We start from the raw sequence: 27,123 nt of genomic DNA, 5'->3' as shown, positions 1-27,123 counted from the left end.
TGGGAAGCAGGATTAGAACATTAGAACATTACAGCGCAGTGCAGGCCCTTTGGCCCTCGATGTTGCGCCGACCATCTGACCTACACTATTCCATTTTCATCCATATGTCTATCCAATGACCACTTAAATGCCCTTAAAATTGGCGAGTCTACTACTGTTGCAAGCAGGGCGTTCCACGCCCCTACTACTCTCTGCGTAAAGAAACTACCTCTGACATCTGTCCTATATCTTTCACCCCTCAACTTAAAGCTATATCCCCTCGTGTTTGCCATCATCATCCGAGGAAAAAGGCTCTCACTATCCATCCTATCTAACCCTCTGATTATATTGTATGTCTCTATTAAGTCACCTCTCCTCCTCCTTCTCTCTAAAGAAAACAACCCCAAGTCCCTCAGCCTTTCCTCGTAAGACCTTCCGTCCATACCAGGCAACATCCTAGTAAATCTCCACTGCACCCTTTCCAAAGCTTCCACATCCTTCCTATAATGCGGTGACCAGAACTGCACGCAATACTCAAGGTGCGGCCTCACCAGAGTTTTGTACAGCTGCATCATGACCTCGTGGCTCCGAAACTCGATCCCCCTACTAATAAAAGCTAACACACCATATGCCTTCTTAACAGCCCTATTAACCTGGGTAGCAACTTTCAGGGATTTATGTACCTGGACACCAAGATCTCTCTGCTCATCTACACTACCAAGAATCTTCCCAGTACTCTGCATTGCTGTTACTCCTTCCAAAGTGAATCACCTCACACGTCTCCGCATTAAACTCCATTTGCCATCTCTCAACCCAGCTCTGCAGCCTGTCTATGTCCCTCTGTACCCTACAACACCCTTCGACTCTATCCACCACTCCACCGACCTTCGTGTCATCCGCAAATTTACTAACCCACCCTTCTACACCCTCATCCAGGTCATTTATAAAAATGACAAACAGCAGTGGCCCCAGCAGGATCCAGATCATTACCACCCACTGCGTAAAAAAAAGTCCTATTCATATTTGGCCTGTATCTCTTGCCCAAAACCTTCGATCTGTGTCCCCTCGTCCTTGTACCATTAGTTGTTGGGGACAGTTTTTCCTTGTTTAACTTATCTAAGCCTGTCATAACCTTATACATTTCGAATAGTCTCCCCTCAATTTCGTTTTTCGAAGGAGAACAGCCCACCTTTTCCAACCTGACCTTATAACTAACATCCTCCATCCCTGCAACCAAAATGGTCAATCTCCTCTGCATCCTCTCAAAAACTGTCACATCCTTCCTGAGGTGTACTGACCAGAATTGGACACAATGTTCCAGTTGGAGCCTAAAAAGAGCTTTCTAAAGGTTCAGCATAACATCCCTGCTTTTTTACTCAATGCCTCTGTTCAGGAAGCCTGACATCCCATCTGCTTAACTGACAACTCTCTCAATATGTTCTGCTACTTTCAAAGATCGATGCACATGAACCCACAGGTTACTCTTTAGAACTGTGTCATTAAGTATATATTGACTCTCCCTATTCCTTCTGCCAAAATGCATCAACTAACACTTGTCAGTCTTGAATTCCATCTGTCACCTGTCTGCCCATTCTGCTAGCCTATCTATGTCCTGCTGCATGCGGTTCATATCATCCTCACGATTTACCATCTCTTCAAGTTTGGTGCCGTAGGCAGATTCTGAGATTCTACTCTGTATTCTAAGATCCGAATAATATATATATCAAAACAGGAAAATATTGCTCCCCACTGACTCTTGGGGAACATCACTGTCGACCACTCTCCAGTCTGAAAAACAATCATTTACTATGAGGTCGGTGTTTTCTTTCCTGACGCCAATGTTTGGTCCAATTGAACACTGACCCTCCTATTCCGTGAACCTCAATTTTGTTCACCAACCTTTATGTGGTGCATTATCAAACGCAAACGTTTTCTTCAAATCCATATAAACAACAGCAACCACACTTCCTTCATCAACGTTCTCCGTTTTTTAATCAAAAAAAGTAATTCAATTAGCCAAGTAAAATCTGCATTTTACAAATTTCTGTTGGCTATCCTTAATTAATTAGAACCTCTCCAAGTGTGTGTAGATCTTCCCCCCTGATATTGTTTGTAAAACCTTACCCATCACTGATGTTAAGTTACCTGGCCTGTAGTTGTGATGGCTGTCTTTATATTTGCCACTCTTTAATCATCTGGCACCTCCCCCTTCCCCATTTGCAGGGAATAATTGAAGATTATAGCAATCCCTTCCATTACAACCATCCCCATTTCCAATACCAGCCTGGGAATCTAATCATCTAGACCAGGTGTCTTATCGAACCTAAGCTTAGCCAACCTTTCCAGTACCTCTCCCTCTCAATGATTATCTTATCCATTGCCTCTACTCTCCATGCTTCTGCAGATATTTTGTCAGGTTCCACTTCCTGAATGAACATTGATATTAAGTATTCATTACGTATATTAAGTATATATTAAGTATATGCATGCTCGATAGTAGATCACAGAAAACTCAATCCTTGCACTATAAACGCACATATGGCTGCCTTCATAACCTGTGCCATGAATCAGTGTTCCTTGGCTGGTAGTTCATGTATCTATGATCTACTGGTGTAACCGCAATACCCTTATGTTAAGGACTGGGTAAATGAACTGTTTACCCAGCTCTCTTCATTCATGCTTGGGCCCAGGCTTACCTTCCAGTTACATCAGTCCTCTGTTGTACCTTCCACTGCTGTCGGTACTGTGCGACTGTGATGTAAACTTCACCCTGATCTGACTCCTCCGTCTCACTCCCATTCCCACGCAAGATGCTAATGTCTGAGCTGGTGCGCACTGAAGACTGAGGGGGTGACGGTACATATTGGTGTTATTGGTCGGGCCCGCCATCTTCTGAAGGGCCGAAGAAGTGGAAATAAAGAAACGATGGACCAATGGAAAATAATGGGGAGGTTGTACCGCTTGCTCCACCTGGGAGTGGTGAGGCATCCAAATCTTGGGAATCATCCTGAAAGAGATCCGCATCCAAGACAGATAGAAGAGAGCCCATCTCAAATCAGATCAGTTTCGACGGTTACGTACTTCATTGCCGATGTGTTATCTTTGGAGAGGTCTTCAGCTGATGAGTCACAGGTCATTTAATATATAGATTCGAGTTTTGGCTTGGATCAGTTATTATCAACTAATTGAGTTTGTACATAAGGAGATCAATTCGTGAAAACTATAAGCTTACGGTTAGTGGGAGACTAGTTGGTTTATGCTTCACTCTCTGGGTGTTGTGCGCATTTCTTTTCTTGATCTTGAAGAAGCTTGGAGGTACTGGATGGGTGTCCAGTTCCAAGTCGAGAAAGCACATATTGCATCAGTTGGAGCCATTGGCACAGTTTATGCTTTAGAATCTACAGGTGCATGCAGGCATTATGGTGTAAGTATAACCAATTACTGCCCAGTACAAAAGATGATGAGGATATCACTGTGCATATGTAACTGTGCACTGTGAGGAATTCCACAACAGAGGTATAAACCAGTAGTCATCAATGGAGGGAGATATTAATGCATCAAATTACGCCTTGCGGTCTTCAGCATTCATCATCACTTAAACTGTAAATATTGAACTGTGTACGCACAAGTAGAGGGGCATATTCCTGCTTTTATGCAACCATTGAACTGTGCAATATTTACGAACAGAGGGAGACATTATTGTTAAAATGCCAACATTGCTGTGAACAGAATCCGTAGGCAGATGTGGACATTATTGAATCAATGTAAATAATGCGCTGTGCAGTTTTCACCAGTGTGACAGTTAGGCAACTTATATCTGGAAAGTTTCAATTTCTTTCTGCATGATATCTGGTTCAGTCTATTTTCATCTAATATATACATATATCTTAATGAGAACAGAATGTGCTGGAAATACGGAACAGGTCTGGCCGCATCTGTGCAGAGAGAAACAGAGTTTAAGTTTCAGTTCCGTGACCCTTCATCAGAACTGGTAAACGTTGGAAATATAACAGTTTGCCATTTAATCTCTCTCCTCGAAGTCCCATCACAGACCTTCCTTCTTGTTCTTCTTTCCTCTTCCCATATTTCACTTGCTCAAAGACTGTTACATTTCTATCATTTACCAAAATTTCTTCCCGACTGACGTCAGAATGACTAGCCTGTACAGTGTTTTCCCCATCTCTCAATTTTGTAAACAGAGTTTAACATTTACAACACTCCACTCCTCTGTCATCACTCCCAACTCCAAAGAGAATTGAAAGATTCTAGCCAGTGCCTCTTCTCTTTGCACCATCCTTTGCCTCACCAACCCTCAGACATGCCATCCAGACCGGGTAAATGGTCTAGTTTATTGTGGTACAAAAAGTGTTGGATTGAAAGTGATCAACTGAAGTTGTTTGTTCAGTTCCTGTAATTAATGCCAATCTCCATGGACTCTAATTGTGCCTCTGGAGGGTTCCCCTCTTCTATTAATACAGGGACTCCTTTCAATGTGTTATCACATAGTGTCAGCGGCAGGATCACCCCCGGCACCATTAGGGTTTAGCAGCTCTAGAGAGAGGGAGAGAATAGATCATAATCTGACAGCAGTAGTTTGCAAGGTTACAACAATGGATCAGAATCTGACAGCAGTCGATGGGAATGTTACAACAATGGGCAGGAATTTCATTTGGGAGTTTGACATTCTTTCTACAAATTACGATTGGTACTCATTAGACTATCGGATGTATCTCGCATTGAGGATTATTCAGTACATTTACTATCCAACCCTGGCTATTATTGGTGTCCCTGGTAAGTCTCGCTATTCAGCTACTAATTCTATAAAGCATGTTTAACTGCATTACCGTTCTGCCCTCCTTATATCAGAGTTCTTGTAATTTAGTCTCTCAACTTTGCTGCTGTTGCTGTCCCTGGTAGGTCTCTACTTCCGGCTATGAAATCTGCAAGACCTGTTTCACTGAAATAATCATCTTGCAATTTTAATTTTGGGAAGAGTTGAGCTAGTGTAATCAACCTCCAGAAGCAATTCCGTCCAATGTCCATGTACCACTTACTGGCCAATGTCTGAGGCTAAACCAGACAATTTGCAATCTCTGTGTTCTATTTAAACTTCAGTTGAGTTCATCTCCATATTCTGTCAATCACCAAGCCTGCCTATTATCATCTTTATAATGTCACCCGTCTCCAGCTCTGCCTCAGCCCATCTGCTGCATAAACCCTTATCTATGCCTTTCTTAAATCCACACTTAACTGTTCCAATTCTATCCTGCGATCCCTCCCAGTTGTAAACCTTCATAAGCCTCAACACATCCAGAACTCTGCTGCCTGTATCCTATCTCACACCAAATCCTTGTCACCCTTCACCCCTGTGCTCACTGATCTACATTGGCTCCCGGTCTGTCAGGACCTCAACTTTAATATTCTCATTCTTGTGTTTGCATCCCTCCATGGCCTCACCCCTCCAATTAGTCCCATTCCACTTTCCATTCCCATATCCCTGCAAAGCGTTTGCCTGAAAGTCTTTTCTGCAATTCCCCTTTAAAAGTAACAGTTTGAAAAGGTACTTTTTAAAATTAGTGGTCGCCCTTTTAGCTCAGAGGCGACCAGGTTTTGTTTTTCCCTCAGAGAGTTGTGCGAATTTGGAATTCTCTGCTTCAGAAGGTGATGGGAGCGGGATCACTGAATATTTTTAAGGTCGAGATTGATAGATTCTTGTTAGGCAATAGAATCAAAGATTATCGGGGTAGATGGCAGTGTGGAATTCGAGACAGAAACAGAATAACCATGAACTTATTAAATGGTTTTCGAGATACAGCACTGAAACAGGCCCTTCGGCCCACCAAGTCTGTGCCGACCATCAACCACCCATTTATACTAATCCTACACTAATCCCATATTCCTACCACATCCCCACCTGTCCCTATATATTTCCCTACCACCTACTTCTACTAGGGGCAGTTAACGTATCAACCTGCAAGTCTTTGGCATGTGGGAGAAAACCGGTGCACCCGCAGGAAACCGACGCAGACACAAGGAGAACTTGCAAACTCCGCACAGGCAGCACCCAGAATCGAACCCGCGTCCCTGGCGCTGTAAGACTGCGGTGCTAACCACTGCACCACTGTGCCGCCGCTGGTGCAACAGACTCGGCGGCACATTGGCCTACTTGTGCTCCTAATTCATATGGTGGTGCGGCCGGATGGTCTTTCTCACTGTATCTAATCCTGGCCATAATTTCCAGCTCCACAGCGTCACCGGGCCCAAGGCCATGGACGCTTGGATCCATTAAATGGTTTGAGTTGAGCTGCCGGTCACTTCCAGTGCTTTATGCTGGACAGGGCTCCAGACTCAGTTCATTAAGCATCTGATTTTAGTGTGGCGAGGGGTTTGAAGTGACATCAATAAGCCATTCCAGCAGCTTTGATGTACATCTTTGAAACTTAGTCTGTGCTTGTCCACTGACAGCCTGTGTTAGTCACTCTCAGCTGAACAGACATTCATCAGCACGAGGAACCTCCTCCAGTGCTATTTAATTGGACCGGGCATCGAACGTACAGGTGAGGGGCTTTTTACTTGCTTCTGCTACTGTAACGTTGGTGGAGGTGCTGGAGGTTGTGTTGTGAGCTGGTGCAGACATTCAGGGAGGACGGAGGATTTGGCGACCCAATTCTGGACGTGGTCTGGGGACTGTAGTTACAGTGTCTCTGGGTCTGTAACATGACCAACAAATGAAGCAGAGGCTGTAGGGATGGGAAACTCTGTAATGAGGCAGGAGGTGGGGTCTATGCCCTACAGACCCCGGGTTTTCCAAGAGCACGTTTACTACCTACACGTAACCCAGGAGCAGTGTATGAGGTGACTCTGATTCAATAGGAGGTTGTCATAGAGCTGTATCATCTGTGTAACATGACCTGGAGCTTCACACCAGGGTAAAGACGGAACTGTCAGTGGCCGTTAAGTTCACAGTTTGATTGAACTCCTATGTATCTGGATCTTTCTAGACAGCAGAATGTGACACACACACCATAGAATCTTAGAGTCACTGACGGCACAGAAGGAGTCCATTCGGCCCAACGAATCTATGCCGGCTGTCCACTGAGCTACGCGGTCAGTTCCTTTTCCTTACTCGGTCCCCATAGCCCTGCAATTTCATTTCAACAAATGCCCACCAATTTCCTTTTGAAGTCGTTGATTGTCTCCACTTCCACAATCCTCGTGGGCAGCGAGTTCCAGGTGTTACACAGATGCAGTTAATTTTGAGGACACATGTCTCTATATGTTCAGCAACCTGTTCTCAAGCAGATTGTGGCTTATTTTTTCCCTTCTCTAAAAATAATAAGGAAAATCCTCAATATGTATTTCGCCTCTCCCTCAGTTTGTAATGCTTGACATTTAAAGGCGCGCAACAACACTGTTGTTAAAGTTTAAAATAGATGTAGGATTTATTAACACATGATCGTACATTCGGGAGGGGATTAACTTTGCAATAAATGCTCACAAACATACAAGGAAAAGTAAAAACATCGAAAGGTTAAGGACATTTAACAAGTAGAAAAGTAACTTAATTGCAAACTGACGAAGGTTCCAGTTGAAACTACAGTCCGTTTTTTTACTAACATAAAGCTGGAATTAACCAACTGGAAATGCCGAGTGGAGTAGCAGTCAGATGAAATCTATGTTCTTATAATTTCCTCTTCTTGCACTTTCGTAGATAAAATGAGAAAACTTCGTTTCTGATTTCACCCCTTTTCTGCTGAAGAAAAACTGCCAGAGAACAGACATATTTTGTTGCTGTTTTGCAGAATGTGGATTCTTATTTCCTCTTTGCAGGCAGGCCCCAGGGGTAGCTTCCAGGTAGCCGCTTTCCTATACAAGCTAGTGACTCCCATTAAAACTGTTTCAAAACCAGACAGGCTAAAAAGTCTAGCTTCCAGGTCATGTGACTGGACCTCTTCAAGTAACTGTCCAACCCCCTGTTGTTGAAGGGATCTCATCCCCTTCTATGTCTAAACAAGTTGAACACAGCAGTAACATAATTTTCAAAATCTGTTTATAATGGCAGCTAACAATAATACCCAAGTGCACAAAAATAAAATTTGCAGTTGGTTTCCATCCATTCGTGATACAGGTCATTACCAACTGCTGCATAAACCAATTTACTTCGTCACAGTCCCCTTGCCTCTCTTGCCCAAAATCCTCAATCTGTATCCCCCAGTCCGAATACCATTAGTTAAGAGATACATTTTTCCTTGTCTAACTTATCTAAACCTGACATAATTTTAAACATTTTTTCAAATCTCCCTCAATCTCCTTTGTTCTAAGGAGAACAAACCGAGTATTACTCGCCTAACGTTGTAACAAATATTCCTATCTCTGGTGTCATTCTCGTAAATCTCCTCTGCACACTCATAAAGACCCTTACATTCATCCGAAAGTCTGGTGACCAGAAATGCACGCAATACTGTAGTTGGGGCCTAATAGGAGCTTTATAAATGTTCAGAATAACTTCCCTGATTTTGTACTCAATCCCTCTTTTATGAAGCCCAAGATCCCACATGCTTTACTGACCACTCTCTCAATACGTCCTGTCACCTTCAAAGATGGATGCACATGCACATCCAACTCCCTCAGTTCCTGAACACGCTTTTGAACTGTGTCATTAACTCTATATTGCCTCTCCCAATTCCTTCTTCCAAGATGCATCACCTCACACTTGTCTGTATTAAATTCGATCTGCCACTTGTCTGCCCATTCTGATAGATTATCGATGTCCTGTTTAAGGTGCTTTGTATCATCCTTACTGTTACCACTCCTCCAGGATTGGTAGCATCAGAAAATTTTGAGATCCTACTCCGTATTCCAAAATCCAAGGCATTTATATATGGCAAAAAGCAGTGGTCCCAACACTGACCCTTTTGGAAAACCACCATCTCCCATTCTCCAGTCTGGAAAACGACCATTTACTGCAGCTTGGTGTTTTCAACCCTGATGAAGAATGTTATCCAATTGATTACTGACCCTCCTCTGCCTGAGCCTCAATCTCCCAACAGGCAGATTATTGATGTATCCGATAAGTGACAGAGGCCAGCTATGCCGGGTGTGGTGAATTATACTGAATGCTCCCTCAGCAGAGAGAAGCAGGTTGAGAGGTCCCGTGTCTTTTTCAGGATAGTGGGATTCCTGATGGTGTACGTGGCTCTGCGGTGCCCCCATTTCAACGAAGCAAGGTTAAGGAACAGAAAAAAGAAACTCTCACTCCATTAATGTGCAGCTGGTGTCTGGCCATGTCCTGCACATCATGTTGGCGAATATTATCTGAGGAAGGATATTCTTGCTATGGAATGAGTGCAGCGAAGGTTCAGCTGACGGATTCCTGGAATGGAAGGACTGACGCGTGAAGAGAGGTCGATTAAGCTTGTATTCGCTAGGGTTTAGAAGAATGAGGGGATCTCATAGAAACCTGTACAATTCTAATAGGACTGGACAGATTAGATGCAGGAAGGATATTGGGGAAGTCCAGGACCAAGGGGTACTGTCTAAGCATACAGGGAAAGTCATCAGGGCTGACAGGAGGTGGATTATCTTCACCCAGAAAGTGGTGAACTTGTGGAATTCTCTACCACAGAAAGCAGTTGAGGTCAAATCATTAAACATATTCAAGAAAGAGTTAGATGCAGCTCCTAGGGCTGAAGGGATCAAGGGATACGGGAGAAAGCGGGAACAGGGTACTGAGTTTTGGTTGATCAGCCATAATCGTATTGAATGGCGGTGCAGGCTCGAAGGGCCGAATGGCCTACTCCTGCTCCTATGTTTTTCCATGTTTCTATGTGAATGTCCACCTTCATTCTGAATCAGTCAGCTGTTCCCATAATCTTCAGGACAACGAGGAGAGCCAGAATGTGAATCCTCACAGACAATGGATATGTCTCTCTATCCATGGCTAATAATTCCACACACCCAAACCCACGCCCCACTGACAATCAAGCACACCACGAGGAACATCGTGGAACAGACCATCGATGTGATGAAGCAATGTTTCCGATGTCTGAACCGCCAGGGGGGAGCCCTTCAGTGCACACTGGAGCGAGTGTCCAAGTTCAGGATGTAATGCTGCCCCCTTCATATCATCACCATCATGACAGCACGGACATTGCCACGAGGAATCGGGAAGCCATCTGTGGAGGAGGAGGAGGAGGCAGGCAGGATATTTCTTGGATGCCTTCCACCCATGCAGGCTGGCGAAGAGGCCCTGCTAAGATTCTGGTTCCCAGAGGACAAGTTCCCTTTCCAACCATGGATCCCCCATTCTCCACCATTATACCCATCTGAGATGCCCCATCACAGCGTCCCCTTTGTCATCATCCTGCAAAAAATAAACACCAACAAAAACATTTCCATCAACATCTTTATCCAACAATACTTCAAATTATACAAACACAACTGAACTATTTAACCTTGTGTATCCCCTTCGTGCCTGTTTTGGGGTTTACCGCAACTTGTGTAGTGTTCCTACTCAGTTTTTGCCCAGTGGCTGCAGCATGGCGAGTGGAAGGCTGCTGGCTTTTACTGGGAAGACTGCAGATGGCCTTGCAGCACGTCCTCGGGCAGTGCTGGGCCTTGAGGGCTCGGATCCGTACTGGACCACCGAAACATGGGCTGCAGAAGCTTGGGCTGGCTGTTGGGTAACAGCAAGGAGACTGGTGGAATGGCAGTGAAGGGAGAACAAATGCTGTCATACTGAGAGAGAGGACAGCAGGTTCCTGCTCCAGTTAGCCGCTGCTAGTCCCACAAAGCGACACCTCAACAATCCTAGTAATCTACTGGATTACAGATTGCTGGGCAGCTGTAAAAGCCAGCAAATCCCTTTGAGCACTGAGATAAACAGCCATTATGGCAGCAGTCGGGTTGATTCTGATTCTGCATGGCATCAAGCATGGATCTCATGAACACTGTCTGTGCTTCCAATGCAGCACTGAGACGCTGGGTGGCTGCCGCCTGTGCTGCAGTGGAAGCTAAGACAATGGTCACAAGACACCGCATCACAGCAGGGTCCCCGATTGCTCTCATGGAGTTAGTGACCACTTACACAGGGAAAATAATGGGCTTCAAGTTTTGTGCAATGTCGTGTGCCATATTGGAGCTGGACTACTCCATGTTTCTTGACAGTGACAGGCTTACAGGCCTGTATCTCAGTGCACATGTCCATCAGCATTCTCCTGTATGCTGCTCCAGCAATATTCACATCTGAGTCCTGTGTATTATAACTCGTTTGTGACTTCGCCCTCTGGTGATCTGACACATGAACGAACCTTTCCCCCTGGTCTGGCTGCAGCTCACTTATGCTCGGTGACTCACCACGTGCAGATTCCGACTCGATACCAGCCTCTAAGGTACACGCAGTGTAAGTATTTGTGCTGGTGGCTGTGAGCATCAGACCATGTGATGGGGCTTCACCATCAGTGCTGTGCTGCCGCTCTCTCTCTCTCTCTCTCGCTATCTCTCTCTCTTTCTGTTTCCTGGAGCAGCTGTCACTGCGAAGCTGGCAGTTTTAGGTTAACATTGGAACGAATAAAATCAGAAGGGGAGGGCTGGGGTGAGGGACAATGGTGGGATGGAAGGCATGAGGTCCATGCTCCCATCATCTGTAGCTTGTGCATCATTCCAGCCAGCAGGATGAGGGGGAGGTGGGAAGTAAGAAGGGACAGAAGGCAGGAACATAACATAATTCTGAATTTTCGCAGAGATGCCGAATGCTTCGGGCTCTGTCATAGCCAATCCCATGATGTAGAGAACGATCTGCTGCACAGGCTCAGGGGATGAACGTATGCCTGGCCCCTGACGGTTCACTGCCCCTCCCTGTGATTAAGGGCCATGTTGCCTTGTAAGAGAGAGGGTAGAAAGTCAGTGATTGTGTTTCACTGTGTGTGGGTGTTTGTAGCAAAGGACACTGAGGGGAGATTTGATAGAGGTATACAAGATGATGATATGTTTGGATAAGGTAGACAGGAAAAGATGTTCCCATTCGTTATTGGTGCAAGGACCAGAGTGAAGGTTGTGGGCAAGAGATGCAGAGGGATGTGGGGAAACACTTTTTTACACAGCGAGTGGGAATGGCCTGGAAATCATTGCCTACTGGACTGGTAGAAGCAGAGATCATGAATGATTTCGAAAGGATATTGTATGAACACTTGAGGGAAATAAACTTGCAGGAATATGGAGACAGAGCTGGAGAATGAGACTGCCTGGATTTATCTACAAAGAGCTCACATGGACTCGATTGGCCGAATAGTCTCATTCTGTGCCGACATGACTGTGACTCTACAACTCTATGACAGGGACAGACTATTACTACTGCCTACCGACTGGGAAAGTTTACAATAGAATGGACAGTATCACCTGTTGAACCCCTTGATGTAAGTGAAATGTGTGATTCCCCAGAACGTGGTTAACGAGTGTCCTTCTCAAACAGAGTACATCAGTCCATCCCAGTTCATAATTCTAAAGACATTGACAATGGGGAGCAGTTTCTACTGGTTTTCCCTACATAGGACAGCAGCCAGGCTTGTCTCTGCGTCCCCCACCTCCGTGTGGAATGTCTTGTCAGGGTTAGGTGTGATAAGACATGTTGTCTGGGCGACAGTTTTCTTCAAATGTGTTACTGCTTCCATGCTCCCTTCAGTCCAACAGGGTTACACCTGGTCATTATCATCATTAGGTAGTTCATAAAGAGGGGCAGCAGTCTTTGCTAATCGAACGATTAGGGTCCACTGATACCTCACTAGCCTGAGAATAGAACAGAGGTCAGTCTTTGAGATGGGCAGGGGCAGACACGTGATGAGGGTCCGCTGATACCCCACCAGCTTGAGGATAGGCCACGGGGCAGTCTTTGAGAGGGCAGGGATAGACACTGGATGGTCTTGATCTGATGTTGTTCTGGGTGGATGCTGGATGATCCAATCTGGACAGTTAGAAAGGTGACACGATCTTACACTAGCTGGGTTTTCCGTGGATGGTATTTTAGTCCAGCTCCCAAAGTAGTTGCAGTAGTTCCTGTAAAAGGATTAAATGTGTGGACACGGTCTGTGGTGATGCCGAAGAGATCATTGGCATATTGCAACAAGCAGGAAGGCTGTGAAAATCTCATAAGGGCCCCGGCCATACATTTGTGGAAAATAGTGGGCTATTTTGGAACCACTTGTGGCAGACCTGTCCAGAGGTGTCGCTGTCCTCAGAAGTGAATGAGAATTTAAATTGTTTCTCCAGTTTTGCTGAGATATTCCAATAACCATTAGAGATATCAAGGGTGGAGTATACAGCCCTGCCGCTGGGCATCCTGGAGAACAGGATGGTGGTGTCTCTCCTTCAAACGGGTTCACACAAGGGTGAGTGAATTGAGTTTGTCCTGGTCAATATTCAGTCACCAGCTGCCATCCGGTTTTCTAACCAGCAAAATGGGGGAATTAGCAGCTAATGGGCCTTTATCGCTGATGTTATTGTACCATTTGCTCGGGTATCTGATGCACTATGGGAACTTACAAACCTCTGTTACTAATCTACATGACTTCAATTGCTGCGTCCATCCGCTCCTGCCGCTGCTCAACAGTGTTGGCAGCCGTCAGTCCCAGGGCATAGCGAGAATCACTGTTGCTGTCAGACTCGTCAATGTCTCGATTTCAGCACTCACAGGCACAGTGACTCAAACTGGAGGATAGCGGGATAGTTACTGTCAGTCTCAGCAATATGCCTCTGGCAGCAGTCGCAGGCAGTGTGGGCCTGCATGGAGGATAGCGGGAATCACAGTTCCGGTCAGTATCGCCAATGTACATATTGCAGCAGTCACAGGCACAGTGGCCCAGCCTGGAGGATAGGGGAAATCACAGTTACTATCAGTCTCACCAATACCCTATTGCAGCTGTCATTGGCACAGTGATCTAGCCTGGAGGATGGCGAGAATCAAACTTTCTGTCAGTCTGACTAATCTCCCTATTGCGGCAATCTCAGGCACAATGGCCCAGTCTGGAGGATAGCAGGAATAACAGTTACTGTCAGTCTCACGAATGCCGCTATTGCAGCAGTCACATGCACAATGCCCCAGCCTGGGGGATAGCAGGAATCACTGTTACTATCACAATCAACAACGCAACTATAGCAGCAGCATAGTGGCCGAGGCAGTAAGAATTAGAACAGCACACTGTGGCACGCTTATTGACTTAAGTCAACTGATCTCTGATTGGGTAGTGGAACCTGGACAGCCACTGCCTTAAGTTTGATGCGTGCTCAGGGAATATTGGCATTGATATGCTCCCAAGCTGTTGCGCATTGGATACACAGATGGTGACAAGATGTGTTTTAGGTGATTTCAATACCAGAGCTAAATTGACTCATGGTTGGAGGGCACTCAGAAAGAGGGGGTTCAAACCTGGAGAATTAAAATGGTTTACCCCATCCTCGCTATTGTGCCTCAAGATGACATGGAGCCTATCTGTGAAGACACTCGGGCGCTCGGTAAGATCCTGCTTGGTATTGGCCAGGACCTGATGAACGTCAATGTTTCCTGCCCCCAGTGCCCTCCACAGGTCAGTCTCTGTATCCTCTATCGTGCCCTCGACCAGAATAATCTGATCCATCTCTTGTTTTAACTCAAGGGAACCTGTTTAACCTTCTAATTCTTGGTAAATGACTTTAAAAATATCCCACCTCGGTAGGAGATCGAGGGAGCTGCTGCTCATATACACCACTCCCAGTTTCTGCTTTAGAGCCCTGGCCGCAACAGGGGTAAGGGATCTAAGTGTGGTTTTGGTGGTGACATGTCCCTTACCGTCAGTGACTGTGGATGGCCGGTCACTGACTCCATCTATGTCAGGCTTGTTCTTAGGCTGGCACGCAGTTTAGGCTCGGGTTACGCACACACCGGTATTTTCCAGTTATCTTGCCGCCCTTGTAAGGAGGCAGAGCTGAAGCTGTGATTTACCTGAAATATGTTGTCCCAACAAGAACTGGGAAATCTGGCTTTGTGTTTGCAGAGAGCGGCCACTTGTACCCACTGTTGACTCATTGCATCTGAAGGTGTTTGATGTTATCAAAACACGGGGCACAGTTCAGCTTCAGTGGAGACGGGACTTTGACATTGGTCATATTCTCTCGAAACCCCTCCTCACATCTTCCAACACTTCACCTAGTCTGGTATTTTCTGTTTATTACTCAATGTTTTAGTCCAGTATTTGTTCCAATTTTCTCAGGTAATGTATTCTGTCATATGGCTCCTGCTTTCAGAGTAACCGATAGTTCATGATGCAAATGCTGTCTTGCTAACCTTCCCTTTTCATTTTGCCTTGTCTACCTGTTCCTTCCATTTTTTGTGTTTTTTTTTATTATTTGCCTGTTAGTCACATAAGTGTTTCCTATAGCCCAACTTATCTCCGTCTATATTTTTACTTAAAATTGCATTTCTGGACGTCCTCAGAGATTCTACAAAGAATGTAATTGTAATTCGCATCACACTCTAAAATCCTTCGGATGTCCATCACCCCATGGACACATGTTTGCCTCAGGCAGGTTCTGTATCAACTATTTCCTGTGATATACTTACAACATTGTACTTCTGGCTTTAGACGTACCCGTACTAAGTGATTATCACAAGCGTTTGACAAGAATTAAACCCTATCTCTTTGTCTGGACATTTCCGTGGCATTGCCACTGATGATCAGGCATGTTTGACCAAGTGTAAACTCTCTCTGTCTCAATATTTCCTATCCGTTCAAGCAATGATGAAACGTGTTTTACCGTGTGTAAACTCTCGCTATCTCGACATTTCCTATCTTTCTCAGCAATAATCACACATGCTTGAACAAGTGTAAATTCTTTCTGTCTGTCTCCAAGTTTCCAGCACTGTCCCAACTATGATCACACATGTCTAACTGAGTTTGTCATTTCTTGCAAACCAAGAAAAGCAAGCCGATGGTTCCAACCACTGTGATCTCTCTCCGCCATCATTTTAAGATCTGAACGAGTGTCAGAGATGACCAAAAGACGGTTAAGGAGTCACAAATAGTTTATTGAGGAGTGACAGTACAAATACAACACAAACTCATAATAGACAATGTAGACATCCCAGCTGTGACAGGTGAGAATGGTTTTCCATCCAGGATCAAATGGATGGAATGGCCTGGTCTCTGCTGTCTATGTTGTCCATGCTATCTGATCTGTGACAGGTGAGAATGATACTCTATCCGGATTGGGTGTGTTGAATGGATTAGTTCCTGCTCTCTGACCTGTGACAGGTGAGGAGGTTTTTCTGTTCTGGATCAGATGGATGGAATGGCCTGGTCTCTGCTGCCTGATCTGTGACAGGTGAGAATGGTTTTCTATCCCGGATCGGATGGATGGAATGGCCTGGTCTCTGCTGCCTGATCTGTGACAGGTGAGAATGGTTTTCTATCACGGATCAGATGGATGGAATGGCCTGGTCTCTGCTGTCTGACCTGTGACAGGTGAGAATGGTTTTCGATCCTGAATCGGTTGGATTGAATGGCCTGGTCTCTGCTGTCTGACCTGTGACAGGTGAGAATGGTTTTCGATCCTGAATCGGTTGGATTGAATGGCCTGGTCTCTGCTGTCTGACCTGTGACAGGTGAGAATGGTTTTCGATCCTGAATCGGTTGGATTGAATGGCCTCGTCTCTGCTGTCTGACCTGTGACAGGTGAGAATGGTTTTCGATCCTGAATCGGTTGGATTGAATGGCCTGGTCTCTGCTGTCTGACCTGTGACAGGTGAGAATGGTTTTAGATCCTGAATCGGTTGGATTGAATGGCCTCGTCTCTGCTGTCTGACCTGTGACAGGTGAGAATGGTTTTCGATCCTGAATCGGTTGGATTGAATGGCCTGGTCTCTGCTGTCTGACCTGTGACAGGTGAGAATGGTTTTCGATCCTGAATCGGTTGGATTGAATGGCCTCGTCTCTGCTGCCTGACCTGTGACAGGTGAGAATGGTTTTCGATCCTGAATCGGTTGGATTGAATGGTCTCGTCTCTGCTGCCTGACCTGTGACAGGTGAGAATGGTTTTCTATCCCGGATCAGATGGATGGAATGGCCTGGTCTCTGCTGTCTGACCTGTGACAGGTGAGAATGGTTTTCGATCCTGAATCGGTTGGATTGAATGGCCTGGTCTCTGCTGTCTGACCTGTGACAGGTGAGAATGGTTTTCGATCCTGAATCGGTTGGATTGAATGGCCTGGTCTCTGCTGTCTGACCTGTGACAGGTGAGAATGGTTTTCGATCCTGAATCGGTTGGATTGAATGGCCTGGTCTCTGCTGTCTGACCTGTGACAGGTGAGAATGGTTTTAGATCCTGAATCGGTTGGATTGAATGGCCTCGTCTCTGCTGTCTGACCTGTGACAGGTGAGAATGGTTTTCGATCCTGAATCGGTTGGATTGAATGGCCTGGTCTCTGCTGTCTGACCTGTGACAGGTGAGAATGGTTTTCGATCCTGAATCGGTTGGATTGAATGGCCTCGTCTCTGCTGCCTGACCTGTGACAGGTGAGAATGGTTTTCGATCCTGAATCGGTTGGATTGAATGGTCTCGTCTCTGCTGCCTGACCTGTGACAGGTGAGAATGGTTTTCTATCCCGGATCGGATGGATGGAATGGCCTGGTCTCTGCTGCCTGACCTGTGACAGGTGAGAATGGTTTTCGATCCTGAATCGTTGGATTGAATGGCCTGGTCTCTGCTGTCTGACCTGTGACAGGTGAGAATGGTTTTCGAGCCTGAATCGGTTGGATTGAATGGCCTCGTCTCAACTGCCTGACCTGTGACAGGTGAGAATGGTTTTCGATCCTGAATCGGTTGGATTGAATGGCCTGGTCTCTGCTGTCTGACCTGTGACAGGTGAGAATAGTTTTCATTCCTGGATCGGCTGAATTAGAATTAACACGTGGAGCGTCAGCAATAAAGTGGATGAATTAATCGTGGAAATAGATGTGAACGGGTATGATATAGTTGGGATTACGGAGACATGGCTGCAAGGTGACCAGGAAGGAGAAATGAACATCCAAGGGTATTCAGTATTTAGGATGCACAGACAAAACCAAAAGATGGTGGAGATGTATTGCTGGTAAAAGAGGAAATTAACGCAATAGTAATGAAAGATATAAGCTCTGACGGTGTGGAATCTGTATGGGCAGAGCTTAGAAACATTAAGGGGCAAAAACGCTAGTGGAGATTCTATATAGACTCCTGATGTTGGGACTGACATTAAACAGGAAATTAGGGATGCATACGATAAAATAACATCTGTAATTATGGGTGACTTTAATTTGCATATAGATTGTGCAAATCAAATTAATCACAGTACCGCAGAGGAGGAATTCTTGGAGTATATACAGGACGGTTTTCCGGACCAATACCTTGAGAAACCAACCAGAGAACAGGCCATCCTTGACTGGGTATTGTGTAATGAAAGAGGAATAATTGACAATCTAGTGGTGCGAGACACGTTCAGGATGAGTGACTATAATATGATAGAATTCTTCATCAAGATGGAGAGTGACAGATTTGATTATGAGACAAGGGTCCCGAATCATAGTAAAGGAAACTACGACGGCATGAGGCACGAGTTGGCCATGACGGATTGTCACTTAAAGGGATGACGGTGGTTAGGCAATGGCAAACATTTAAGGAGAGCATGGATGAACTGCAACAATTGTTTATACTTGTCTGGCGCAAAAGTAAAACAGGAAAGGTAGCCAAATCATGGCTTACAAGGAAAATTACAGATAGCATTAGATTCAAGGAAGAGGCATATAAATTTGCCAGGATAAACAACAGACCTGAGGATTGGGAGCAGTTTAGAATTCAGCAAAGGAGGAACAATGGATTGATTAAGAAGGGGAAAATAGAGTACTAGAGCAAGCTTGCGCAGAACCTAAAAACTGACTGTAACAGTTTCTATAGGTATGTGAAGAGAAAAAAGATTGGTGAAAACAAATGTAGGTCCCTTACCATCAGCAACATGGGACTTTATTATGGTGAATAAAGAAATGGCTGACCAACTAAATGCATACTTTGGTTCTGTCTTCACAAAGGATGACAAAAATATCATACCAAAAATGTTGGGGAACACAGGGCTTAGTGAGAGAGAGGAACTAAAATAAATCAGTATTAGTAGAGAAATGGTGCTGCGGAAATTGACGGGATTGAGGGCCGATAATGCATTGGTGGTCATATTCCAAGATTCTCTTGACTCTTGGACAGTTCCTATAGATTGGAGGGTAGCTAATGCAACCCCAGTATTTTAAAAAGGAGGTAGACAGAAATCAGGGAATTCTAGACCAGTCAGCCTGACGTCGGTAGTGGGGAAAATTTTAGAGTCCATTATCAAAAATTTTATAGCAGAGCACTTAGAGAACAGTCGTAGAATCGGGTTTACCAGACTGATTCCTGGGATGGCAGGACTGACGTATGAGGAGAGATTGAGTCGGTTCGGATTATATTCGCTTGCATTCAAAAGAGTGAGGGGGGATTTCATCGAAAGCTATAAAATTCCAACAGGACTTGACAGGGTAGTCAAGGCAGGAAGGATGTTCCCGATAGTGGGGGAGTCAGATGCAGGGGTCATATTCTAAGGATACGGGGTAAACCTTTCAAGACTGAGATGAGGAGATATTTCTTCAGCCAGAGAGTGGTGAGCCTGTAGAATTCGCTACTATGAAAGCAGTTGAGGCGAAAACATTGTATGTTTTCAAAAAAGGGTTAGATATAGCTCTTGGATTTAAGTGATCAAACGGTATGGGACGAAAGCTGGAACAGGCTACCGAGTTGGACGATCAGCCATGATCATAATGAATGGCGGAGCAGGATCGAAGGCCCCAATGGCCGACTCCTGCACCTATTTTCTCTGTTTCTATGGAACGGCTTGGTCTCTGCTGTCAGACCTGTTGCAGGTGGGAATGTTTTTCTACCCTGGATTGGATGGATAAAATGGCCTGGTCTCTACAGTCTGACCTGTGAAAGGTGTGCATGGCTATCAGAATCCTGATCGGATGGACGGATTGGTCTGGCCTCCGCTATCTGACCTGTGATAGGTGAGAATGGTTTATATCCTGGATCGGATGGATGGAATGGCCTGGTCACTGTTTTCTGCTCTGTGATAGGTGGGAAGTGTTTTCTTTTCCGAATCGGCTGGGTGGAATGGTCTGGTCTCTACTGTCTGACCTGAGACATATGGGAATAGTTTTCTACCCGGATTGGATGCTTGGAATGCCTGGTCTCTGCTGTCTGACCTGTGACAGGTAAGAATGTTTTTTTTCCTGGATTGGATGGATGAAATGGCCTGTCCTCTGCTCTCTGAACTGTGACAGGAGGGAATGATGGTCTAGCCCGAATCGAATGGATGGAATGGCCTGATCGCTGCTGTCTGACCTGTGACAGGTGAGAATGGTTATGCATCCCAGATCGGATGGATGGAATGGCCTGATCTCTGCTGTCTGACCTGTGACAGGTGGGAATTGTTTACTATCCCAGATAGATGGATGGAATGGCCTGGTCACTGCTGGATGACCTGTGACAGGTGGGAATGGTTTACTATCCCGGATCGATCGATGAAATGGCCTGGTCTCTGCTGTCTGACCTGAGACAGGTGGGAATTGTTTACTATCCCAGATAGATGGATGGAATGGCCTGGTCACTGCTGGATGACCTGTGACAGGTGGGAATGGTTTACTATCCCGGATCGATCGATGAAATGGCCTGGTCTCTGCTGTCTGACCTGAGACAGGTGAGAATAGTTTTCCATCCAAGATCGGCTGGCTGGAATGGCCTGGTCTCTGCCGTCTGACCAGTGACAGGTGAGGATATTCCTTTTCCCGGATCGGATGGCTGGAATGGCCTGGTCTCTGCTCTCTGACCTGTGAGTGGTGAGAATAAATGTCAACCTGGAGTGGATGGATGGAATTGCCTGGTCTCACCAGTCTGACCTGTGACAGGTGAGAATGACTTTCTAACCCGGATTGCATCAGTGGAATGGCCTGGTCTCTTATATCTGACCTGTGACACGTGAGAATGCATTTACATCCCGAATCGGATGAATGTAATTGCCTTCTCTCTGCTGTCTGACAAGTGACAGGTGTGAATGATTTAATGTCCTGGATCGGATGCATGGAATGGCCTGGTCTTTGCTGTCTGACCTGCGATAGCTGAGTATGGTTTTCTATCCTAGGTGAGATGGAAGCAATGGCATGGTCTTTGCTGTCTGACCTGTGACAGTTGAGAATGGCTTTCAGTCCCGGATCGCATGTATGGAATGGCCGGGTCTCTGCTATCTGACCTGTGGCAGATCAGAATGGTTCTCTATCCCTGATCAGATGGATTGAATAGCCTAATATCTGCTATGTGACCTGTGACAGATCAGAATGGTTCTCTATCCCTGATCAGATGGATCGAACAGCCTGGTCTCTGCTATCTGACCCGTGATAAATCAGAATGGTTCTCTATCCCTGATCGGATGAATCGAATAGCCTGGTCTCTGCTACCTGACCTGTGACAAATCAGTATGGTTCTCTATCCCTGATCAGATGGATCGAATAGCCTGGTCACTGTGGTATGACCATTGACAGGTGAGAATGGGTTTCGGTCCCGGATTGGATGTATGGAATGGCCGGGACTCTGCTGTCTGACCTGTGGCAGGTAAGAATGGTTTTCAGTCCCGGATTGGATGCATGGAATGGCCGGGTCTCTGCTGTCTGACCTGTGGCAGGTGAGAATGGTTTTCGCACCACGTAACAGATGGATGGAATGGACTGATCACTGCTGTCTGACAGGTGACGGACAGGTGACGGCTCAGAATAGTATCTATCCCTGTTCGATTGGATGGAATAGCTTGAACTCTGCTGTCTGAACTGTGACAATTGAGAATGATCATATATCCTGGATCGGATGGCTGGAATGGCCTGGTCTCTGCTGTCTGACCAGTGTCAGGTGATAATGGTTTTCACTCCCGGATCAGATGTGTGAAATGGGCTGGCCCTTATTTTCTGACCAGTGACATGTGAGAATGATTTTATATCCTGGATCGGATGGATGGAATGGCCTGGTTTCTGCTATCTGCGTAATGACTGGTGAGAATTATTTAAATCCTGGACTGGGTTTATGGAATGGCCTGGTTTCTTCTGTCCGACCTGTGACAGTTGAGAATGATTTTATATCATGGATCAGATGGATGGAATGGCCTGGTCTCTGCTGTCTGCCCAGTGACAGATGAGAATAGTTCTCTTTCCCGGTTCGAATGGATGGAATGGCCTTGTCTCTGCTGTCTTACTTGTCACATTTGGAACTAATGTTTTTATCTTGGATTTGAGGGATGCGGATGGTTTGGTCTCTACTCTCTGACCCGTGACAAGTGAGAATATTTTTCTATCCTGGATCAGATGGATGGAATGGCCGGGTCTCTGCTGACTGACCTATGACAGGTGAGAATGGTATTCTATCCCGGATCAGATGGATTGAATGACCTGGTCTCTGCTGTCTGGCCTATGACAGGTGAGAATGATTTTCTATCCTGGATCAGGTGGATGGAATGGCCTGGTCTCTGTTGTCTGATCTGTGACTTGTCAGCATGTTTTACTATCCCAGATCAGATGGATAGAATGGCCCGGTCTCTGTGGTCTGATCTGCGACAGGTGGGAATGGCTTTCCATCCCGTGTCGGATGGAATCTCTCGACGTATTATGACTGGATATCATTAGAAATGTGGATCCTATATGTATGTGAGATTATTCAATGCATTTACTAGCCCATCCATGCCATTGTTGGTGCCCTTGTAAGACTCCTGAAACAGCTATTAATTATATAAACCATATTTACTTTATTGCTACTCCTGTAATTAACTCTGCCCTCCTTGCTGCTGCTGTTATTCCAGGTGAATCTCATCCTCCAGCTATTCGCTCTCGAAACCATTACTAATCTGCAATATTGTTCTTGTAATTTACTCCCTCATGTTTATTGCTGTTTACGTCCATGGTAAGTCTCAATTTACAGCTAGGAGATGTGCAAACCCTGTTTAACTGGAATACTGTTCAGTAATGTAAATTTTTGGAAGACTGAACTCAGTGTCATTTGTCTCCATTGCAAACTCCATCCCCTCTCTGTGAAACACATACCCCACCGTGGCCAATTTCTGTGGCTGAACCAGACTGTATGCAACCTCGGTGTTCTATTTAAACCTGAGCTGAGTTCAACTCTATATTCTCTCCATCACCAACCCTGCCCACTACCACCTCTGAAATATCACCCGTCTCCACCTCTGCCTCAGCCCATCTGCTGCATAAACCCTCATCCATGCTTTCGTTAAATCCACATTTGCTTATGCCAATTATAACCCGCAACCCCTCCAAGTCAAAAACCTCCATAAACTGCAAACCGTCCAGAACTCTGCTGCCTGTATTCCAATGCACACGAAATCCCAATCTTCCATCACCCCTGTGCTCACTGATCTACATTGGCTCCCTGTCTGGCAGTACCTTAATTTTAATATTCTCATTCTTGTGTTTGAATTTCTCAATGGCCTCACACCTCCATTGCATTTGTCCATTTCCCATATTGCAGCAAATCTTTTGCCTTCAAGTTTATTTCCATTTCCTCATTTAAACTGAATTTCCTTCTTCCCTCTGTATCTCTCCCTGGCCGTGATTTTCCGTTCCACGGCACCACTATTGCTCATGCTATGCAAGCCTGGATCCGTAAAAGGGTGCGAGCTGAGCTACCAGCCACCTGCATCGTGGCCTGCACACTGTCTCATGCTGTTCAGTGCTCTAGGGCGGCTGAACATTGTGTGTTCGAGCAGCATGTAGGGTTCTGGAATATGAAGTCTAACTGCTATTCCAACTGCTTTGATGTGCGTCTTTGAAGCTTGGTCTGTGCATGTCCACTGACCGCCTGTATTAGTCACTCCCGGCTGAACATACATTCAGCAGCACGAGGAAACCCCTCTAGTGTTATTTAAAAGGACCAGGCATCCAATTTACAGGTCTGGGACCTTTGACTTACTTCTGATATTGTAACGTTAGTGGAGATGCTGTGGATGATTTTCTGGTGGTTGTGATCTGAGCTGCTTCAGACATTCAGGGCAGACAGATGATTTGGTGACCCAACTCTGGACGAGGTATGGGGACTGTAGTTACAGTGATTCTGATTCTGTAACATAGCCAACAAATGGAGCAGAGGCTTCAGGAGGTGAAGGTCTGTAAAAAGGGAGGAGGAGGAGACTCTGCCCTACCCACCCCGGGTTTTCCAAGAGCACTTTTGCTATCTCCATCTAACCCAGGAGTAGTGTGTGAGGGGACTCTGTTTCAATATGGAGGTGGTCATACCGGCACACAATACAGGGGGACAATTATCCAATGATGGGTCTGGTCCCAGGCCTGCTGTCGTTCTGGCCTTGGCCCCCACTTCCTTACTGGCCCAGGCGACTCTGCCACTCTTACATTGCTTATGGGTCTCTAGCAATGGTCCTAGTCAGCTGGAATAGCGGCAGTGGCCGCGGTCCCTGAATGATCCCAGCTAGACTGACAATCCTATCTGGGGTCGAACCTCCTGTTAAGGTACTGCTCCCAGGCCTGCTGCAGTTCCAGCAGGGTACCCGGTCTCTGACTGATCCCGGCCACATCCCGCTTAACTTGTGTCCAATCTGCAGTGATGGTCCTGGTGCCAGGCCTGGTGTGGTACATGCAGAGGCACAATTGCTTGACAGACACTGGCGGCCCCACCACACTGACCTGAGGTCTGGGTCTCAATGATGATCCTTGACTCAGGAAGTATGTAGTTCCAACAATGTCCCCTGCTCCGTGACTGGCCCCGATGTCCTCGACACACTTACGTGAGTTGCAGGGTTCCTGCAATGGGCATGCTTCCAAGCCTGATGCCTCAAAAGCATTTGGACCTGGTCACTCACTGGCCGCAAGCACCCACCACACTCACCTGAGGTGTGGGGCTCCAGCAAAGCATCCAGCATGAATTGCAGCGATGGCACAGTTCCCAGAATGGGAGCAGTTCTGGCACAGGCCCAGCTCCTTGATGGGCCCCGATGTCATCAAAACTCTTAGCTGGGGTCCACAGTCTCCAGTAATGGTCCTGGTCCCAGGACTGGATTATTACTGGTAGTGACCCCCGCTAGCTGACTGGTCCTCCTATCATTGCCATCTTTACCTGCGTTCAGGGCAGCAGCGTATGTGCAGGTCCCAGGTCTGGTGTGTGACAGGCAATAGCCATCACTAGCTAACTGGACCTTGTGTCTTTGCCACACTTACTTGGTGTTAGGGCTCAAGAGATGGTCCCGCACCCAGGCCCGGTCAAGGACTCATAGTTCCACTGATCCCGGTCGTGTTGCCGATACTGAGCTGCTGCCCCCTTGATTGTTTCTGCAGTTTTTGTAGGCTGGATCCTTATCTTTAAGGGACACGGGCCACGAAACCGGGCAGTGAATTTCCCGAGCTCCACTGAGTTGCGCCAGGTGTGGGCTGCAAATTGCCAAGACAGGGTTCCCTTCATATTTTCGGCCCGCCATCGAGCCTCCCGCAGTCTCTACTGAGTTCAACTCACTGGCTGCGGCATAAATTCCTGCCACTGGTACCATAATTAGTTACAGACTGCATGTGATAACAAATGCACAAATGACACCCCAAACTGCTTTAAACTGTCTTTTTTTTACTCCGAACCTGATGCATCATTTCCAGTTCGTTTTTTCAGGTCCAATCGTTTCCTCACAACACGGGATACAGGAACATATTTGTAAATCTCAATAAGTCATCAATCAAACTGATAAATTTGCTGTTAGCCTGATGTATATTTTTTTCTGTTTATTTCCCTTCCTCACAGTTAACTTGCTAACGATTGGGATCCTTTCTCGGGGAAAGTGCGGTCTCTCCAAATGTGTTACTCGCTACCTGGTGGCCATATCAGTGGCGGATCTACTGGTCATTATCCTCGACCTGATATTGAGGCACATTCCCATTGTTTATCAGGAACAGTTCCAGTTCCTGCAGTCCATATCCGTTTGTAATATCCACGCCGTCCTGCTTTATGCAGCTACAGACTGTTCCGTCTGGTTCACCGTCACATTTACCTTTGATCGATTTGTGGCCATTTGTTGCCAGAAACTGAAATGTAAATATTGCAGTGAGAAAACGGCGGCTGCGGTTTTGGTAACAGTGACAGTGCTGAGCTGTTTAAATAACATCACCTGGTATTTTATGTTAACTGGTCAGTATTGGCTGTGGAATGAACCCTGGTTTTGTTCTGTAACATCCATTGTTTGGTACTCTGTTGTTTGGGCATCAGTCCAGTTTCTCCATCACATTCTAACTCCGATTGTTCCATTTGTGGTGATTCTGCTGCTCAATGCTGCCACAGTCAGACACATTTTAGTGAGCAACAGAGGACGCAGGAGACTCCGGGCTCACAGCAGTGGGGAGATTCGCAGAGACCCAGAAATGGAGAGTCGAAGGAAATCCATCATTTTACTGTTCGTGATCTCGGCAAATTTCATCCTGTTATGGGCAGTTTTAATGGTATATTCAATTTGGGGCCGAATATTTGATTTAGGATATCGGTCTGTTTATTTACATGCTTATTTGAAGGAAGTGGGCTTCATGCTGCAGCTCATGAGTTGCTGCATCAACAGTGCGATTTACGCCGTGACGCAGACTCAGTTTAGAGAGCAGTTGAGCAATGTGCTGAAATATCCCTTTACTCCAATTCTTAAATTAACTTCACGATGAAAGCAGCTGAATCACTGACTATTCCCAGCAGTTTGGGGGTGGGCCTGTGATGACTAAGCGGGGCTGGCCTTTATGGTGGTATTATGGGGCGGGGCCTGTTCCCCATGGTGATAGAATGCTGGGGGCGGTATTTGTTCCCAATGGTGGCGGGGGTCGCGGGGGTGCAGGCCCGGGGGCAGGGGTTGCGGCGCCTGTTCTCTATGGTGACAGCAGTCTGGGTGCTAGACCTGCTCCCTGTGATGTGAGGAGTAGTGGTGGGGCCTTCTCCCATGGTGATGGGACCTGTTCCCGTTGCAGATGGGGAGTGTGTGTGCGGCCTCTTCCCCATGGTGATGTGTGTCTGAGGCTGAGGGAGAATTCTTCATAATCACTT

General features: G+C 46.1%; 1 protein-coding gene across 1 annotated transcript; it reads left to right on the top strand.

Moving 5' to 3' along the window:
* The first annotated feature begins 4,589 nt into the window (after positions 1–4,589).
* Positions 4,590–26,750, top strand: LOC137361382 (probable G-protein coupled receptor 139). The gene is made up of 2 exons (XM_068026252.1): positions 4,590–4,770; positions 25,849–26,750. Exons 1-2 carry the CDS (start codon positions 4,590–4,592, stop codon positions 26,748–26,750), a joined length of 1,083 nt encoding a protein of 360 aa, XP_067882353.1.
* The last annotated feature ends 373 nt before the right edge of the window (positions 26,751–27,123 follow it).

The sequence above is a fragment of the Heterodontus francisci genome, unplaced genomic scaffold, assembly GCF_036365525.1.
Source record: "Heterodontus francisci isolate sHetFra1 unplaced genomic scaffold, sHetFra1.hap1 HAP1_SCAFFOLD_214, whole genome shotgun sequence".
NCBI classification, from domain to species: Eukaryota; Metazoa; Chordata; class Chondrichthyes; order Heterodontiformes; family Heterodontidae; genus Heterodontus; species Heterodontus francisci.
The sequence above is the reverse complement of the archived record's forward strand: the minus strand, read 5'-3'. Positions and strand labels throughout refer to the sequence as shown.

Excerpts from the sequence above, each read along its gene's own strand:
- LOC137361382 (XM_068026252.1), top strand. The coding sequence starts at position 4,590 with ATGGATCAGAATCTGACAGCAGTCGATGGGAATGTTACAACAATGGGC. Across the intron at positions 4,771-25,848 it reads GGCTATTATTGGTGTCCCTG|TTAACTTGCTAACGATTGGG; the intron begins GTAAGTCTCGCT and ends CCTTCCTCACAG.